The 18,508-nt window shown below is 50.4% G+C and overlaps 1 protein-coding gene and 2 pseudogenes across 1 annotated transcript; 1 reads left to right on the top strand and 2 right to left on the bottom strand.

Moving 5' to 3' along the window:
• Positions 1–644: 644 nt before the first annotated feature.
• On the top strand, positions 645–4,559 carry LOC117978126 (protein capicua homolog; annotated as a pseudogene).
• A 140-nt stretch (positions 4,560–4,699) lies between these two features.
• LOC117978452 (putative uncharacterized protein FLJ44672) lies at positions 4,700–6,029 on the bottom strand. The gene has a single exon (XM_034951241.3). The coding sequence runs from the start codon at positions 5,826–5,828 to the stop codon at positions 4,977–4,979; it is 852 nt and encodes a 283-aa protein (XP_034807132.2). The 5' UTR covers positions 5,829–6,029; the 3' UTR covers positions 4,700–4,976.
• On the bottom strand, positions 5,861–10,364 carry LOC117978125 (putative uncharacterized protein FLJ46235; annotated as a pseudogene).
• Positions 10,365–18,508: the final 8,144 nt, after the last annotated feature.

Raw genomic sequence — 18,508 nt, 5'->3', positions numbered from 1 at the left:
TTATTATTACTAATAATGTGAAATTATTTACAGTACCCTAACCCTAACCCCTAACCCTAACCCTAACCCTCACCCTCACCCTAACCCTCACCCCCTCACCCTAACCCTCACCCTAACCCTCACCGTCACCCTCACCCTCACCCTCACCCTAACCCTAACCCTCACCCTCACCCTCACCCTAACCCTAACCCTCACCCTCACCCTAACCCTAACCCAGGCTGGAGTGTAATGGTGAGATCTGTGCTCACTGCAACCTCCACCTCCAGGGTTCAAGTGATTCTCCTGCCTCAGCCTCCGAAGTAGCTGGGATTACAGGTCCCAGCCACCACGCCTAGCTAATTTTTGTATTTTTAGTAGAGACAGCGTTTCATCATGTTGGTCAAGCTGGTCTCGAACTCCTAACCTCAGGTAGTCGACCCACCTCGGCCTCCCACAGTGCTGAGATTACAGGCATGAGCCACCATGCCCTGCTAGGAGTTCACGCTTTAGTTGGGGAAAATATACAATAAGCAAGCCAGTTTTTAAAATGAGAACCGCAATTAGAGTTAAGTGCTACAAAGACAAACTCACAGGAAGATGGGATGTAGAATGATAAGGCTCTCAGAATAGTAGGAGAAACTATTGCTTCTTACGATATTTGTCTTTCTTTGTATCAGTGCTCAGCTGAGTCTGCAGTGCCTCAGAGGCAGCTTTCATTTTATAAAAATCTATGATTTCTCCTTCCAGTTGTTTTTTCTCTTCCTCAAGCTTCCTTATCTCCTCCTGTTGAATCATTTCAAGATGCTCGAACTTGTCCTGCAGCTGTGAAACCAATGTGCAGTTGTGACACCAAAGCAGTGTGGCTGAACACCTAAAAGAATATGCTTTTTTCTGATTATCAAACAAACCCAAATCATCACAGTACAGCACGATCTTAATAACAATCTCAAAAACTCAGGAGTAAACACTCAGATATGGAATTTTCCTTTTCTTTCTTTTTTCCTTTTATAAGATGGAGTCTCACTCTGTTGCCCAGGCTGGAGTGCACTGGTGCGATCTCAGCTCACTGCAACCTCCATCTCCCAGTTCAAGTAATTCTCCTGCCTCAGCCTCTTGAGTAGCTGGGACTACAGGCATGCACCACCACTACAGGCGTGTGCCACCACACCTGGCTAATTTTTGTATTTTTAGTAGAGATGGGGTTTTGCCATGTTGGCCAGGCTGGTCTTGAACTCCTGACCTCAGGTGATCCTCCTGCTTTGGCCTCCCAAGGACTTTTTTTTTTTTTTATATAGAGACAAGTTCTCAGTACGTTGCCCAGGCTGGTCTCTAACTCCTGAGCTCAAGTGATCCTCCCACCTCAGCTTCCCAAAGTGCTGGGACTGACTGGATACAGTGGTTCATGCTTGTAAACTCAGCACTTTGGGAGGCCAAGGTGGGAGGATCTCTTGAGCCCAGGAGTTCAAGACCAGACTGGGTGATATAACACAATAGTAAACTTCAACAGGAGAGAGAATCTGTAAACTTGAAAATAGATCTTCTGAAATTATCCAGTCAGAGGACAAAGAAAAAAGAATAAAAAAGAGAAAAGAAGGCTGGGTGTGGTGGCTCAAGCCTGTAATCCCAACACTTTGGGAGGCCGAGGCAGGCAGATTAAGAGGTCAGGAGTTCAAGACCAGCCTGTCCAACATGACAAAGCCCCATCTCTACTAAAAATACAAAAATTAGCTGGGTGTGGTGGCACACACCTGTAGTCCCAGCTACTTGGGAGGCTCAGGCAGGAGAATCGCTTGAACCCAGGAGGTGGAGGTTGGAGTGCAATGTGAGCCGAGACCACACATTGCACTCCAGCCTGGGTGACAGAGCATGACTCTGTCTCAAAAAAAAAAAGAAAAAAGAAAAAGAAAAAAAGACAGAGAAAAGAAAGCCAACAAGACACCATTAGGCAAACCATTGTCAGGTTATGGGAGTTTGGGAAGGAAAGTAGAGAAAGGAGAAGAAAGCTTATTTAAAGAATGACTGAAAACTGCCTAAATCATGGGAAAGATTTAGACATCTAAATCCATGAAGCTTAAAGATTCCTAAAGAGGTTCAAACCAAATAGATACTCACCAAGTCACAATACAATCAAATAGTCAAAAGTTAAAGAAACTTTGCAGGTCAGGACAGAATCGAGTAATACATTCAAAGTGCTGAAAGAAAAAAACTGCCAGCAACTAATACTATGTCTGACAAAGCTGTCCTTCAGAAAGAAAAAAGAAATAACGTGCTTCCTCGACAAACAAAGCTGAGGGCATTCAGGACCACTAGGTCTACCTTAAAAAAATGCTTAACGGAGTTTTTCAAGTAAACATGAATGAAGTTGGGAGCAGTGGCTCATGCCTGTAATCCCATTTTGGGAGGCTGAGGTGGGTGGATCACCTGAGGTCGGGAGGTCAAGACCAGCCTGGCCAACATGGCAAAACCCCACCTCCAGTAAAAATACAAAAAATTAGCCAGGTATGAAGGCCACTGAGATCGTGCCACTGCACTCCAGCCTGGGTGACAAGAGTCAGACTACATTTCAAAAACAAAAAAACAAACAAAAAAAACAAAACTTGAGGCCTGGCCTTCTGCTCCTCTCCAACCCCCCCTTCTCTGGGCCCAAGCCACCTTGGCTGAGGAGGGGGCGAGGTGTGAGCCCCTGCCAGGAACCCCCCACCCGGACCAAGTACTCGGCCCCCAGGCCTGCGTTCAGTGAGGCCTCCCGTGGCGTCAGCATGTTCGTGTGGAGGAATGTGGAAGGTCACTCTGTGGCCATGTTCCCCTGGTACTCCATCCCCTTCCTCACCCCTCCCTGCAGCCACACGAGGCCCAGCAACCTGCCAGTCACTCAGTGGCCTCCAACCAGAGAAAACAACCTGCCAAGTTGGCAGCTGTTGCTCATGAGTATCCACCAGGTGGGACAGGGAGTGTTGACCCTGGGCGGCCCCCTGGAGCCACCTGCCCTGAAAGCCCAGGGCCCGCAACCCCACACACTTTGGGGGTGGTGGAACCTGGTAAAAGCTCACCTCCCACCATGGAGGAGGAGCCCTGGGCCCCTCAGGGGAGTCCCTGCTGGACAGTGAGACAGAGAATGACCATGATGATGCTTTCCTCTCCATCATGTCTCCTGACACCCAGTTGCCTCTACCACTCAGATGATGTCAGGCCCAGTCCCTCAGTGCCCTGCGCAAGGAACAGGACTCATCTTCTGAGAAGGATGGACGCAGCCCCAACAAATGGGACAAGGACCACATCCGGTGGCCCATGAGTGGCGGTCATGATCTTCAGCAAGCGGCACCAGGCCCTGGCAGGGCGCACCAGGGTCACTCCAACCAGGATATCCGGACCGTCAGCCAGATGCTGAGCGAGCAGTGGTACACCCTGGGGCCCAATGAGATGCAGAAATACCACAACCTGGCCTTCCAGGTGAAGGTGGCCCACTTGCAACAAGGACCGAAAGAAGTCCAGCTCAGAGGCCAAGCCCACAAGCCAGGGGCTAGCAGGAGTATAACAAGGGCTCGTGGGAGCGGAGCATATCAGAGACGGGCACTGCCACTGCCCCTGGGGTGTCCTCTGAACTCCTGTCAGTTGCAGCCTAAACACTCCAGAGCTCGGATACCAAGGAGCAGCTTCTGTGGGGCAGAACAGCTGCACACAGTCAGGGAACCTGGCTCAGCCTGGCCCAAGCCTTCTCCCACAGGGGGGTACACAGCCTGGACGGCAGGGAAATAGACCGTCAGGCACTACGGGAACTGACACAGGTGGTGTCTGGCACTGCATCATACTCTGGCCCAAAGCCTTCTACTCAGTATGAAGCTCCAGGCCACTTTGCAGCCCCTGGTGAGGGAGGTGACCAGTGGGCAGCCCTGCTGCTGCCCACTTGAGATGCTCATTCCCAGCACATGGCCAGTGAGGACATAGCGAGTGACGAGGAGCACACGGTCATCCATGAGGAGGAGGGGTGATGATGTCATTGCTGATGATGGCTTTAGCACCACTGACACTGATCTCAAGTTCAAGGAGTGGGTGACTGACTTGAGAGTGGGGACAACTCTGGGGAGGAGCCAGAGGGCAACAAGGGCTTTGGTGGGAAGGTACTTGCACCTGTCATTCCTTCCTCCTTTACTCCTGCCGCCCCTTGCTGGATCCTGAGCCCCCAGGGTCCCCCGATCCACCTGCAGCTTTTGGCAAAGTCTATGGTCCCACCCTGTCCTCCCCCTACACATACTCGGATGCTTCCTCCTCAACCTTGGCACCCACCTCCTTCTTACTGGGCCCAGGATCCTTCAAAGCCCAGGAGTATGGTCAAGGCAGCAGAGCGGGCCCCCTATGGCCCCTACCCCTGGGGATGGGGACCCACGGACGCCTTCCAAGGCGACCTGTTTCCTCCCAATGGATCCTGCCACCTTCTGGGGCAAGAGACCTGAAAGTGTGGGCGACCTGGAGCTACCAGGCTCCTCAGTCATCAGGGTCCCTCCCAACACTAAGGCTTTCCTAGGCAGGAGCTGGGCTGAGCCACCCGGGGGGCAGAGGGGGGCTGGACTCAGGTGAGTATGGGGGTGGGGGCTCCTGCACTTCGACACAGGCAGCGGGAGGGTTTTCTCCCCATTCCCTCTGCACTCCCAACTTGAGCTATACTTTTTAAGAAAGTGATTCACCCTGCCTTTGCCCCCTTCCCCAGAACAGAACACGTTGATCATGGGCGATATTTTTCATTGTGCCAAAAAGTTGCCATGACCGTCATTAAACCTGTTTAACACCAAATAATCAGTAAAATAAAATAAAAAATTCGGGCTTGGTGCAGAAACTCACCCCAAATAAATCACCTACCAAAATATTTACATAATGGTGGAAATATTCCAAAATTCAATATTTTGGGATTTATACACAAAAGATAAACAAATTAGAGGCCAAGAGGCTGCCGGAAGGGAAAAACGGGGCCTGGGAAGGCCGTTGTGAGGAATGAGCTGGGCCTAAAGAGGCCGCTGGCAGGCGGGAGCTGGGCCTGCCGAAGCGGCCGAGAGGCAGGAGCTTTGGACTCGGGAGGCCGCAATGACGCAAGGGCTAGCTGGGCATGGAGAGTCCGCTGTGAGTCCGCTGTGAGTCCAGGCCCATGCAGGCCTTCGAGAGGCAGGAGGCCGGGCCTGCAAAGGCCCACTGGAGGTCAAGTTCTGGGCCTGAAGAGGCCACCAAAAGTCAAAAGCGGGGCCTGGGAAGGCCGCCAAGAGCCATGAGCTGGTCTGGGCTGAAAGAGGCCACTGGGAGGCAGGAGGAGCTGGGCCTGGAGAGGCTGACTCGAGGAAGTTTTGCACCTGGAGAGGCCGCCGAGAGGACGGAGCTGGGCCCGGGAAGGCCGACTTGCTGCTCTTCCAGGCCCAATTCCAGGCCGACCTGACGACGACTTGGGCCTGCAGAGGCCGCCGGGAGGCCGGAGCTGGGCCTGGAGAGGCCGACTTCAGGACGATTTGGGCCTGCAGAGGCCGCCGGGAGGCCCAAGCTGGGCCTAGAGGAGCCCACCGACCTTGCCATCGGAGGGCAGGAGCTGAGCCTGGAGAGGCCACCGTGAGGCCTGAGCTGGGCCTGGGGAGGTTGGCTTCGGGAAGTGGTGGGCCTACCAGGGCCGCTGGGAGCTGGGCAGGAGCTGAGTCCAAAGACGTTGTTGGGAGGCCAGAGTCAGGCCTGGAGACACAGCCGGGAGGAAGAGCTGGGCCCGGAGAGGACGCCGGGAGGCTGCAAGTGCATCTGGAGAGGCCGATTTGAGGAGGCCCGGCCTCAGCCTCCCACATGGCGGCCTCTGCAGGCACAGCTGTTTCTCTTGGCTGCATCTCCCGCCTCCCAGGAAACAAGCTTTTTTGGCTCAGCTCCCACCTGCGTTTGTAGACACCGAAGTTTCGGCAACCAAGCTCTTCAGACCCACATCCCGCCTCCCAGTACCTGAACAGTCCCAGCTCCGGCTGGAGAACAGAGTCTGTAGGCCCCACTGTTGCCTCAGAGGGGTGTTTCCAGGCCCAGCTCTCGCCCCACCGCGACCTCCCAGGACCAAGTCCCTGCCTGCCTCCCAGCAGCCCACGTGCGACCCTGCTCCTCCCTCACGGTGGCCTGTTGAGGCAGGGGCTCACGCTGACCTCTCTCAGCGTGGGAGGGGCCGGTGTGAGGCAAGGGCTCACACTGACCTCTCTCAGCGTGGGAGGGGCCGGTGTGAGGCAAGGGGCTCACGCTGACCTCTCTCAGCGTGGGAGGGGCCGGTGTGAGGCAAGGGCTCACGCTGACCTCTCTCAGCATGGGAGGGGCCGGTGTGAGGCAAGGGGCTCACGCTGACCTCTCTCAGCGTGGGAGGGGCCGGTGTGAGGCAAGGGGCTCACGCTGACCTCTCTCAGCGTGGGAGGGGCCGGTGTGAGGCAAGGGCTCACGTTGACCTCTCTCAGCGTGGGAGGGGCCGGTGTGAGGCAAGGGACTCACGCTGACCTCTCTCAGGGTGGGAGGGGCCGGTGTGAGGCAAGGGCTCACGCTGACCTCTCTCAGCATGGGAGGGGCCGGTGTGAGGCAAGGGGCTCACGCTGACCTCTCTCAGCGTGGGAGGGGCCGGTGTGAGGCAAGGGGCTCACGCTGACCTCTCTCAGCGTGGGAGGGGCCGGTGTGAGGCAAGGGCTCACGTTGACCTCTCTCAGCGTGGGAGGGGCCGGTGTGAGGCAAGGGACTCACGCTGACCTCTCTCAGGGTGGGAGGGGCCGGTGTGAGGCAAGGGCTCACGCTGACCTCTCTCAGCGTGGGAGGGGCCGGTGTGAGGCAAGGGGCTCAAGCTGACCTTTCTCAGCGTGGGAGGGGCCGGTGTGAGGCATGGGGCTCAAGCTGACCTCTCTCAGCGTGGGAGGGGCCGGTGTGAGGCAAGGGCTCACACTGACCTCTCTCAGCGTGGGAGGGGCCGGTGTGACGCAAGGGGCTCAGGCTGACCTCTGTCAGCGAGGGAGGGGCCGGTGTGAGGCAAGGGGCTCAGGCTGACCTCTGTCAGTGTGGGAGGGGCCAGTGTGAGGCAAGGGCTCATGCTGACCTCTCTCAGCGTGGGAGGGGCCGGTGTGAGGCAAGGGCTCACACTGACCTCTCTCAGCGTGGGAGGGGCTGGTGTGAGGCATGGGGCTCACTCTGACCTCTCTCAGCGTGGGAGGGGCCGGTGTGAGGCAAGGGCTCACGCTGAACTCTCTCACCGTGGGAGGGGGCGGTGTGAGGCATGGGGCTCACTCTGACCTCTCTCAGCGTGGGAGGGGCCGGTGTGAGGCATGGGGCTCACTCTGACCTCTCTCAGCGTGGGAGGGGCCGGTGTGAGGCAAGGGCTCACGCTGACCTCTCTCAGCGTGGGAGGGGCCGGTGTGAGGCAAGGGCTCACGCTGACCTCTCTCAGCGTGGGAGGGGCCGGTGTGAGACAAGGGGCTCACGCTGACCTCTCTCAGCGTGGGAGGGGCCGGTGTGAGGCAAGGGGCTCACGCTGACCTCTCTCAGCGTGGGAGGGGCCGGTGTGAGGCAAGGGCTCACGCTGACCTCTCTCAGCATGGGAGGGGCCGGTGTGAGGCAAGGGCTCACGCTGACCTCTCTCAGCGTGGGAGGGGCCGGTGTGAGGCATGGGGCTCACTCTGACCTCTCTCAGCGTGGGAGGGGCCGGTGTGAGGCAAGGGCTCACGCTGACCTCTCTCAGCGTGGGAGGGGCCGGTGTGAGGCAAGGGCTCACTCTGACCTCTCTCAGCGTGGGAGGGGCCGGTGTGAGGCAAGGGCTCACGCTGACCTCTCTCAGCGTGGGAGGGGCCGGTGTGAGGCAAGGGGCTCACGCTGACCTCTCTCAGCGTGGGAGGGGCCGGTGTGAGGCAAGGGCTCACGCTGACCTCTCTCAGCGTGGGAGGGGCCGGTGTGAGGCAAGGGGCTCAGGCTGACCTCTGTCAGCGAGGGAGGGGCCGGTGTGAGGCAAGGGCTCACGCTGACCTCTCTCAGCGTGGGAGGGGCCGGTGTGAGGCATGGGGCTCACTCTGACCTCTCTCAGCGTGGGAGGGGCCGGTGTGAGGCAAGGGCTCACGCTGACCTCTCTCAGCGTGGGAGGGGCCGGTGTGAGGCATGGGGCTCACTCTGACCTCTCTCAGCGTGAGAGGGGCCGGTGTGAGGCAAGGGCTCACGCTGACCTCTCTCAGCGTGGGAGGGGCCGGTGTGAGGCAAGGGGCTCACGCTGACCTCTCTCAGCGTGGGAGGGGCCGGTGTGAGGCAAGGGGCTCACGCTGACCTCTCTCAGCGTGGGAGGGGCCGGTGTGAGGCATGGGGCTCACTCTGACCTCTCTCAGCGTGAGAGGGGCCGGTGTGAGGCAAGGGCTCACGCTGACCTCTCTCAGCGTGGGAGGGGCCGGTGTGAGGCAAGGGGCTCACTCTGACCTCTCTCAGCATGGGAGGGGCCGGTGTGAGGCAAGGGCTCACGACCTCTCTCAGCATGGGAGGGGCCGGTGTGAGGCAAGGGGCTCACGCTGACCTCTCTCAGCGTGGGAGGGGCCGGTGTGAGGCAAGGGCTCACTCTGACCTCTCTCAGCGTGGGAGGGGCCGGTGTGAGGCATGGGGCTCACTCTGACCTCTCTCAGCGTGGGAGGGGCCAGTGTGAGGCAAGGGCTCATGCTGACCTCTCTCAGCGTGGGAGGGGCCGGTGTGAGGCAAGGGCTCACTCTGACTTCTCTCAGCGTGGGAGGGGCCGGTGTGAGGCATGGGGCTCACTCTGACCTCTCTCAGTGTGGGAGGGGCCGGTGTGAGGCAAGGGCTCACGCTGACCTCTCTCAGCGTGGGAGGGGCCGGTGTGAGGCAGGGGATCATGCCTCTGGGCAGGGTGCCAGAGGCATGGGCATCAACAGGCCACCGTGAGGGAGGAGCTGGGCCGCACGCGGGCTGCTGGGAGGCAGGCAGGGACTTGGCCCTGAGAGGCCGCCGTGGGGTCAAGAGCTGGGCCTGGAGAGGCCCCTGGGAGGCAAGAGCGGGGACCTGCATAGGCTGTTCTCCAACCATTGCTGGGCCCGTACAGGCCACCGGGCGGCAGGAATTAGGCCCGAAGAACTTGGCTGGAGAAAGTTCGGGGCCCACAAAGGCGGTTGGGAGCTGGGCAGGAGTTGAGCCAAAAGAGCTTGCTTACTTGCTGGGAGGCGCGGCCAGGAGATGCCAACTTCAGGACAACTTGGGCCTGCAGAGGTCGCCGGGAGGCCCAAGCTTGGTGTGGAGGAGCCCACGGACCGGAGACCATTTGGGGCCTGCAGGTGCCATCGGAGGGCAGGAGCTCATCCTGGAGAGGCCACCGTGAGGCCTGACCTGGGCCTGGGGAGCTTGGCTTGAGGAAGCTGTGGGCTGTGGATATTGGATATATCCAATATCCGATGGAGCTGTGCCTGTGGAGGCTGTTGTGAGGCAGTAGCCTCATCTGCGGAGACTGCCGTGACGTAGGGTATGGGCCTAAATAGGCCATTGTGAGTCATGATCTTGGTCTGTAGAGGCTGACTGGAGAAAGTTCTGGGCCTGGAGAGGCTGCTGGGAGGTAGGAGCTGGGCCAAAATATTTTAGCACATTTACATTTATTAGGGACTTTATTTCCATTATTACAATATATAATAATATATTTAATATATTAATATATTTAACATGTTAATATATATAATAAATATATATATTTATTATATATCCAATATATAACAAAATAATTATAGAACTCACCATAATGTCAAATCAGTGGGCGTGTTAAGCTTGTTTTCCTGAAACTGGATGGTCCCACCTGAGCGTGATGGGAGAAAGTGACAGATCAATAGGTATTAGATTCTCATAAGGACAGCGCAACCTAGATCCCTCACATGCACAGTTCACAACAGGGTGCGTTCTCCTATGAGAATCTAATGCTGCTGCTCATCTGAGAAGGCGGAGCTCAGGCGGGAATGTGAGCAAAGGGGAGTGGCTGTAAATACAGACGAAGCTTCCCTCACTCCCTCACTCGACACCACTCACCTCCTGCTGTGTGGCTCCCTACGGCTCCATGGCTCAGGGGTTGGGGACCCCTGCTCAAGTGCATCCAAAGCGACCCTTCCCAAAACAGTCTTCACAGTGGTCAAGGGCAGCAACCACTTAGCTCCCAAGGCATGTGCCTCAGCTGGCATTTCATCACAATCAACAGTAAGAGGTAGCTTGAGTCACTGTGAGGTCACCTACTGGAAATCACCAGCATCCCATTTCCCACTGGCAAAGAGCTCAGCACTGCCCCCTGGGAAACCAAACCTATGCCCAAATCCCATCTGTGTGGGTTTACCTCCTGGGACCCTTCCTAACATATTAGTCAGAGTCCAATCAGGAAGCATAAACCACTCAAAAGTTTAAAGTGGCAAAATTTAATACAGAGAATTATTCATTATAACTGGTGAACAGCACAATGAGAGATTGGCTAGCACAAAGTAAAGAGAACTCTAGAGAATATGGGACTAGCCCAGGCCAGGCATGGTGGCTCATGCCTGAAATTCCAGCAATTTGAGAAGCTAATGCAGGAAGATTGCTTAAGGCCAGGAGCTACAGACCGGTCTGGACAACACAGTGAGACCCTGTCTCTATCCAAAAAAAAAAGAAAAGTTAGCTGGGAGTGGTGGTGCACACTTGTAGTCCCAGCTACTCGGAATGCTGAAGTTTGAGCCTGGGAGGTCAAGGCTGCAGTGAGGCATGATTATGCCACTACAGTCCAGCCTGGTGACAGAGCAAGACCCTGTCTCAAAGAACAAAACAACAACAACCATTTACAGACAGAAAAGAAATAGAGCTAATAAGCTGAGGAAAGATGTTGAAATGTGACAAGTAGAGTAACATGAGGTCTTTTGTCTATTTAAAATAATCAAACAAAAAATGACTTACTAAATTATAATACCCTGTGCTGGCAAAGGTGCAGTGAAATGGGCACTTTCTTATACTATGAGGGGTGTTTAAATTGTGTATAAGCCTTCCAGGGTAAAGCCTGTCAATTTTTTAAAATAATGGAGACAGGGTCTCACCATACTGCCATACTGCCTCCTCCAACTCTTGGCCTCAAGCAATCCTCCTCTCTTAGCCTCCCAAAGTGCTAAGATTATAGCTGGGAGGCACCCAAAACCCTGTCGACTTACATCAAGGGTAATAAGAATGTCCATTCACCATGACTCACAGTAATCTTACTTCTGGGGAGACAATTCAATCCAAACAAAAGATCATCTGTACACACACAGTAAAAATCTGGGAGTAACTGAAGACAGAGTTGGTAAGTGAAATAAGAAACAGTTCTAAGAAATTAAACTATGGTATCAGTAGGCACCTGGTAAAAGGTCAGTTGATGTTAGCTGCTACTTTTCTGTTGTTTTGAGACAGGGTCTCACTCTGTCACCCAGGCTGGAGTGCAGAGGCCTGATCATGACTCACTGCAGTCTCAGCCTCCCTGGGCTCAAGCGATCCTCCCACCTCAGCCTCCCAAGTAGCTGGGACTACAGGAACATGCCACCACACTAGGCTAATTCATGTGTTTTTCTGTAGGGATGGTGACTCCCCCTGCGTTTCCAAGGCCTATCGCAAACTCTTGGCCTCAAGCCATCCTCCTGCCTCAGCCTCCCAAAGTGTTGCGATTACCAGTGTGAGCCACACCTGGCCAGCTGCTACTTTTAGCAATATTATTATTATTCCACTCAATTAAAAATTATTTTCAAGGCTATGCAACAGTATGTATCCTACAGCGTAATTGTAAAAACATATACAGTCGTCGTCCCTCAGTATACAGAATCAGTTCCAGCCCCCCATCTCTGCATATACCAAAATCCATGCTTACTCACGTTTCGCTGTCACCCCTCTGGAATCCACGTATACGAAAATTCCAAATATTAGTTGGGCATAGTGGCAAGCACCTGTAGTCTCAGCCACGTGGGAGGTTGAGGTAGGAGGATCGCTTCAGCCTGGAAGGTTGAGGCTGCAGTCAGCTGCGATAGCGCTACTACACTCCAGCCTTGGACAACAGAGGGAGACCCTGTCTCAGAAAAAAAATAAATAAATAAAACAGGTTAGAAACTGTAATGAGGTCTGCTGGGCAAAATTCCATATAAGCAAAGTATAAATTAATAAAGCAAATCGTGATAAATTAGTACGATTGACTTTCTGGAGTTTCTGACAATAAAATTAAGGAAAATGCAGAACACAAAGACAGAGAGTAAAAAGAGAAATTAGGAAAGCATTCTACATGTTGAATAGGAAGACACTGGCCATGTTCGTGCAGCGGCAGTATGTCGTGACATGACATACCTTGGAGAGAAGTTAACAGATGAGGAAGTTGATAAAAATCATCAGAGAAGCAAAATACTGGTAGCGACACTCAAGTAAACTACGAAATTTCCATAACTTATGTCAGCAAAGTGGGAATACTGTACAGTGTGTGTTGAAGTTCCTATACAACATTGTTTACCTGCCTTTTGTTTGTTTGTAAGGAATGTATATACTAAAAGTTCTTCTTGCTGTCAAAAGAATATGTGTGAATAAGTCATTTTAACTTATTCTTCTGTTTTTCTTTTATCTTCTTGCCATCATCCCACAGCCTTACTTTAGATATTTCTTTTTTAGAAAATTGAACAAGTGCTCCCTGTGGTGGCAAATACCTCGAGGATGGGAGGCAGGGGTGGAAGGGTCACTTGAGGCCATTAGTTTGAAACCAGCCTGGCCAACAAAGTGAGACCCCATGTCTACAAAACAATTTAAAAATTACCCAAGTATCGTCATGTATACCTACAGTCCCAGCTACCTCAACTTACGGAGAAAGTTCAGGGCCTGGAGAGAAGGCTGGGAGGCAGGAGCTGGGTCTAAAGAGGCCATTGTAACGATGGAGCTGTGCCTGTGGAGGCTGTTGTGAGGCAGTAGCCTCATCTGCGGAGACTGCCCTGATGTAGGGTATGGGCCTAAATAGGCCATTGTGAGTCATGAGCTTGGTCTGTAGAGACTGACTGGAGAAAGTTCTGGGCCTGGAGAGGCTGCTGGGAGGTAGGAGCTGGGCCAAAAGATGTAAGCACATTTACATTTATTAGGCACTTTATTTCCATTATTACACTGTAATATATAATAAAATAATTATAGAACTCACCATAATGTCAAATCAGTGGGCGTGTTAAGCTTGTTTTCCTGAAACTGGATGGTCCCACCTGAGCGTGATGGGAGAAAGTGACAGATCAATAGGTATTAGATTCTCATAAGGACAGCGCAACCTAGATCCCTCACATGCACAGTTCACAACAGGGTGCGTTCTCCTATGAGAATCTAATGCTGCTGCTCATCTGAGAAGGCGGAGCTCAGGCGGGAATGTGAGCAAAGGGGAGTGGCTGTAAATACAGACGAAGCTTCCCTCACTCCCTCACTCGACACCACTCACCTCCTGCTGTGTGGCTCCCTACGGCTCCATGGCTCAGGGGTTGGGGACCCCTGCTCAAGTGCATCCAAAGCGACCCTTCCCAAAACAGTCTTCACAGTGGTCAAGGGCAGCAACCACTTAGCTCCCAAGGCATGTGCCTCAGCTGGCATTTCGTCACAATCAACAGTAAGTGGTAGCTTGAGTCACTGTGAGGTCACCTACAGGAAATCACCAGCATCCCATTTCCCACTGGCAAAGAGCTCAGCACTGCCCCCTGGGAAACCAAACCTATGCCCAAATCCCATCTGTGTGGGTTTACCTCCTGGGACCCTTCCTAACATATTAGTCAGAGTCCAATCAGGAAGCATAAACCACTCAAAAGTTTAAAGTGGCAAAATTTAATACAGAGAATTATTCATTATAACAGGTGAACAGCACAATGAGAGATTGGCTAGCACAAAGTAAAGAGAACTCTAGAGAATATGGGACTAGCCCAGGCCAGGCATGGTAGCTCGTGCCTGAAATTCCAGCCATTTGAGAACCTAATGCAGGAAGATTGCTTAAGGCCAGGAGCTAGAGACCGGTCTGGACAACACAGTGAGACCCTGTCTCTATCCAAAAAAAAAAGAAAAAAGTTAGCTGGGAGTGGTGGTGCACACTTGTAGTCCCAGCTACTCGGAATGCTGAAGTTTGAGCCTGGGAGGTCAAGGCTGCAGCGAGGCATGATTATGCCGCTACAGTCCAGCCTGGTGACAGAGCAAGACCCTGTCTCAAAGAACAAAACAACAACAACAACCATTTACAGACAGAAAAGAGATAGAGCTAATAAGCTAAGGAAAGATGTTGAAATGTGACAAGTAAAGTAACATGAGGTCTTTTAAAATAATCCAACAAAAAATGACTTACTAAATTATAATACCCTGTGCTGGCAAAGGTGCAGTGAAATGGGCACTTTCTTATACTATGAGGGGTGTTTAAATTGTGTATAAGCCTTCCAGGGTAAAGCCTGTCAATTTTTTAAAATAGTGGAGACAGGGTCTCACCATACTGCCATACTGCCTCCTCCAACTCTTGGCCTCAAGCAATCCTCCTCTCTTGGCCTCCCAAAGTGCTAAGATTATAGCTGGGAGGCACTCAAAACCCTGTCAACTTACATCAAGGGTAATGAGAATGTCCATTCACCATGACTCACAGTAATCTTACTTCTGGGGAGACAATTCAATCTAAACAAAAGGTCATCTGGACACACACAGTAAAAATCTGGGAGTAACTGAAGACAGAGTTGGTAAGTGAAATAAGAAACAGTTCTAAGAAATTAAACTATGGTATCAATAGGCACCTGGTATAAAAGTTCAGTTAATGTTAGTGGCTACTTTTTTGTTGTTTTGAGACAGGGTCTCACTCGGTCACCCAGGCTGGAGTGCAGAGGCCTGATCATGACTCACTGCAGTCTCAGCCTCCCTGGGCTCAAGTGATCCTCCCACCTCAGCCTCCCAAGTAGCTGGGACTACAGGAACATGCCACCACACTAGGCTAATTCATGTGTTTTTCTGTACGGATGGTGACTCCCCCTGCGTTTCCAAGGCCTATCGCAAACTCTTGGCCTCAAGCCATCCTCCTGCCTCAGCCTCCCAAAGTGTTGTGATTACCAGTGTGACCCACCACACCTGGCCAGCTGCTACTTTTAGCAATATTATTATTATTATTCCACTCAATTAAAAATTATTATTTTCAAGGCTATGCAACAGAATATATCCTACAGCGTAATTGTAAAAACATATACAGTCGTCGTCCCTCCGTATACAGAATTAGTTCCAGCACCCCATCTCTGCATATACCAAAATCCATGCTTACTCACGGTTCGCTGTCACCCCTCTGGAATCCACGTATACGAAAATTCCAAATATTAGTTGGGCATAGTGGCAAGCACCTGTAGTCTCAGCCACGTGGGAGGTTGAGGTAGGAGGATCGCTTCAGCCTGGAAGGTTGAGGCTGCAGTCAGCTGCGATAGCACTACTGCACTCCAGCATTGGACAACAGAGGGAGACCCTGTCTCAAAAAAAAAACAAAATAAAACAGGTTAGAAATTGTAATCTAACCCTAACCCTAACGCCTTTACCCTAACCTTAACCCTAACCCTAACCCTTCCCTAACCCTAACACAAAACCCTAACCCTAACCCCTAACTCCTAACCCCTACACTAACCCTAACCCCTAAGGCTAACACCAAACCCTAACCCTAACCCTTAACCCAAACCCCAACTCCAACCCGAACCCTAACCCTAACCAAAAACCCTAACCCTAACCCTAAACCGTAACCCCTAACCCTAACCCCTAACCCTAACCCCTAACCCTAACCCGAACCCAAACCCCAACCCCAACCAGAACCCAAACCCGAAGCCTAACCCTAATCAATAACCCTAACCTTAACCCTAAACCCTAACCCCTAACCCGAACCCTAACCCTAACTCTAACCAATAAACCTAATCCGAACCCGAACCCTAACCCTAACACCCTAACCCTAACACCCTAACCCTAACCCTAACACCCTAACCCTAACCCAAACCCTAAAACCCTAACCCTAACCCTAACCCTAACCTGAACCCTAACCCTAACCCGAACCCGAACCCGAACCCTAACCCTAACCCGAACCCTAACCCGAACCCGAACCCTAACCCGAACCCGAACCCGAACCCTAACCCTAACCCGAACCCGAACCCTAACCCTGACAAATTTATATCTGATTTCTGTACACAAACAAGAATGGGTACCTTACGGAATGAGGTCAAACATTCCAGTTTGACTACGTTTGGAGAAAAAATAATTGCACTTGGTAAATTCAATTTCAAAATTACTAAATACACATCCTTTTCTACAGGTGAAGCTTTTGTTATCTCAAATAATAACTGTAACCAGAATTACATGAGGACTTTATACATTGAGCCTTTTGGACTAATGCTGGTTATAACTTATAATAAAATTAGGGGCAGGCTCAACTTTTTCTGGACTGATGTCAAGGAATATTATTAATGCCTTTTGGCATTAATAATAATATGTAGTTTTATTTTTAATTAAAAAGTAATTTAAAGTGTCATAGTACTGATGTTACATATTCAGAAAGTTGCTTTACTAGAATTCAGAATAGATCTCATATCATTGTATTACTCTTCACCATTAATATTTTGCATATATATTGAATTAATGTTTATATGGCATTATTATCATTAACAAATATTACAAATTAATCAAAATGTTTTCAAGTCATAATCATATCTTCCTCCATTTTTGGTGTTATTACTACCCAGTTTGGGGAAGTCGTTGATTTTCAACTGTCAAGTCAACTAGAATGTTGCCTATAAAGTAATTAAAATGTACGGCCTTTCCTAAGTTCATAAGATATAAAAACCTGAAGAAACATAAAACATCTAGAGAATTTCTCTAATTATTAAAAAAAAAAAAGGAAACCAAAGTCCAGAGCTGTAAAATTATTTTCCCAGCATGGCAGAATTTACCCTATTCATTTATTTACTTAAACATTCACTGTCACCAACCATCAGAGAATAAGTGAATAGATGAATAAAATATAAATCAGTTAATAAAAATTAGCTAATTACATGTAGACACTGTGCTAAATATGTTAAAGATAGAGAACAAAGGCAAACCCTCGCCCTCAAGTAATTCACTGTGTGCTGGGGACCAGGTGGGAGGATCCATTCAATATTTTAAAGTGAGAGGCAATGAAGGCAGACTGCATGGAAATCTATGGAAGCGACACATTGTAGGTGAGCTCAGGAGTTGTGAGAGTGCATTATGTGCCAGTGATAATTGCTATTATAGAAGAAACCTCAGCATCTATGAAAACACAGAGCTGTGGATAAGGGGAAGAAGGAAAGAAGGATTCCTGAGAGATAATGTATAAGCTGACTTTTCAAAGGTGAATAATAATTAACTAGTTAATAGTCAATATCAGCATGGTCCATTGAAGATCAACAGAATCATCTGGAATTAAGCTCCAATTGGGTTTTTCTTCTCACTATTTGTATAACCTTATATATGTAATTAAGCTCCTTCCTCATCTTTAAAATGTAATGATGCCTACTTGCATAGTCACTTTGAGAACTAGAAGGAATAGATGTAAATTTCTTACTCCAATGCAAGTATCAATAAGCATTCATAGCTATTAATGATTTAAAGATGATGGTGGACAGATACTAATTTAATGCGTATTTTCAAATAGGTAGAACACGTTTAATGTTCCCAATATAAAGAAATGATAAATGTTTGAGGTCATTGATATACTATTCACTCTAATTTGACCACTACACATCATATATATGTGTGTGAGTGTATGCATATACATATTTAAATATTATACTGTACCCCATAAATATGTATAATTGTTATGTCAATTAAAAATAACAATAATTTTTGAAGTACAAAAAAAGAAAACATGCAAAGTGAAAGAAGCTGGTCATAAAGGAATATGTATTGTACAATTCCATTTTTATGACATAAGCAGAATAGGCAAATCTATAGGGACAGAAAGTAGATTGGTGGTTACCTAGGCATGGGGGGACTGGGTGGAAATGGGGAGCAAATGCTAATGGGGGTCATGAAAATGTTCTACAATTGATTGTGGTGATAGTTATGCAATGCTGTAAATATACTAAAAGTCATTAAATTGTACTCTTACATGGGTGAATTGTATGGTATGTGAATGACATCTCAATAAAGCTGTTTTTTTAAAAAAGATGATGGTGGAAGTGTCTGGGCAGAGAGAATAGCACACACTGAGGGTTGAATTCTAGGAGTGACTGGTCCTAGGAACTAACAGAGTTCAGTGCAGAGAGACTGGTGGGAGGCTGAGTGAGACGAATGGGGCCAGGGAGCCCTAGGTCAGGACAACGAATTTGGAGTTAATCCTAAAAATGATGACACTTAAGGATTCTAAGCAGAGGTGTGTTAAGATCAGACTTTTACTTTAGGTTTATCTTTTTGGCCAAAGTTGTAAAGGATCAATGAGGGAGTGCAGGATTAGAGGAAGAAAACCTGCAGGGATGTAACATCCAAAGGAGAGATGATGAGGGCTGAACCAGAGAATTAGTGGTAGGGAAATGGG

This window comes from Pan paniscus, chromosome 10, assembly GCF_029289425.2.
Source record: "Pan paniscus chromosome 10, NHGRI_mPanPan1-v2.0_pri, whole genome shotgun sequence".
NCBI lineage: Eukaryota > Metazoa > Chordata > Mammalia > Primates > Hominidae > Pan > Pan paniscus.
Note: the sequence above shows the minus strand (reverse complement) of the source record. Positions and strands in the feature narration are given on the sequence as shown.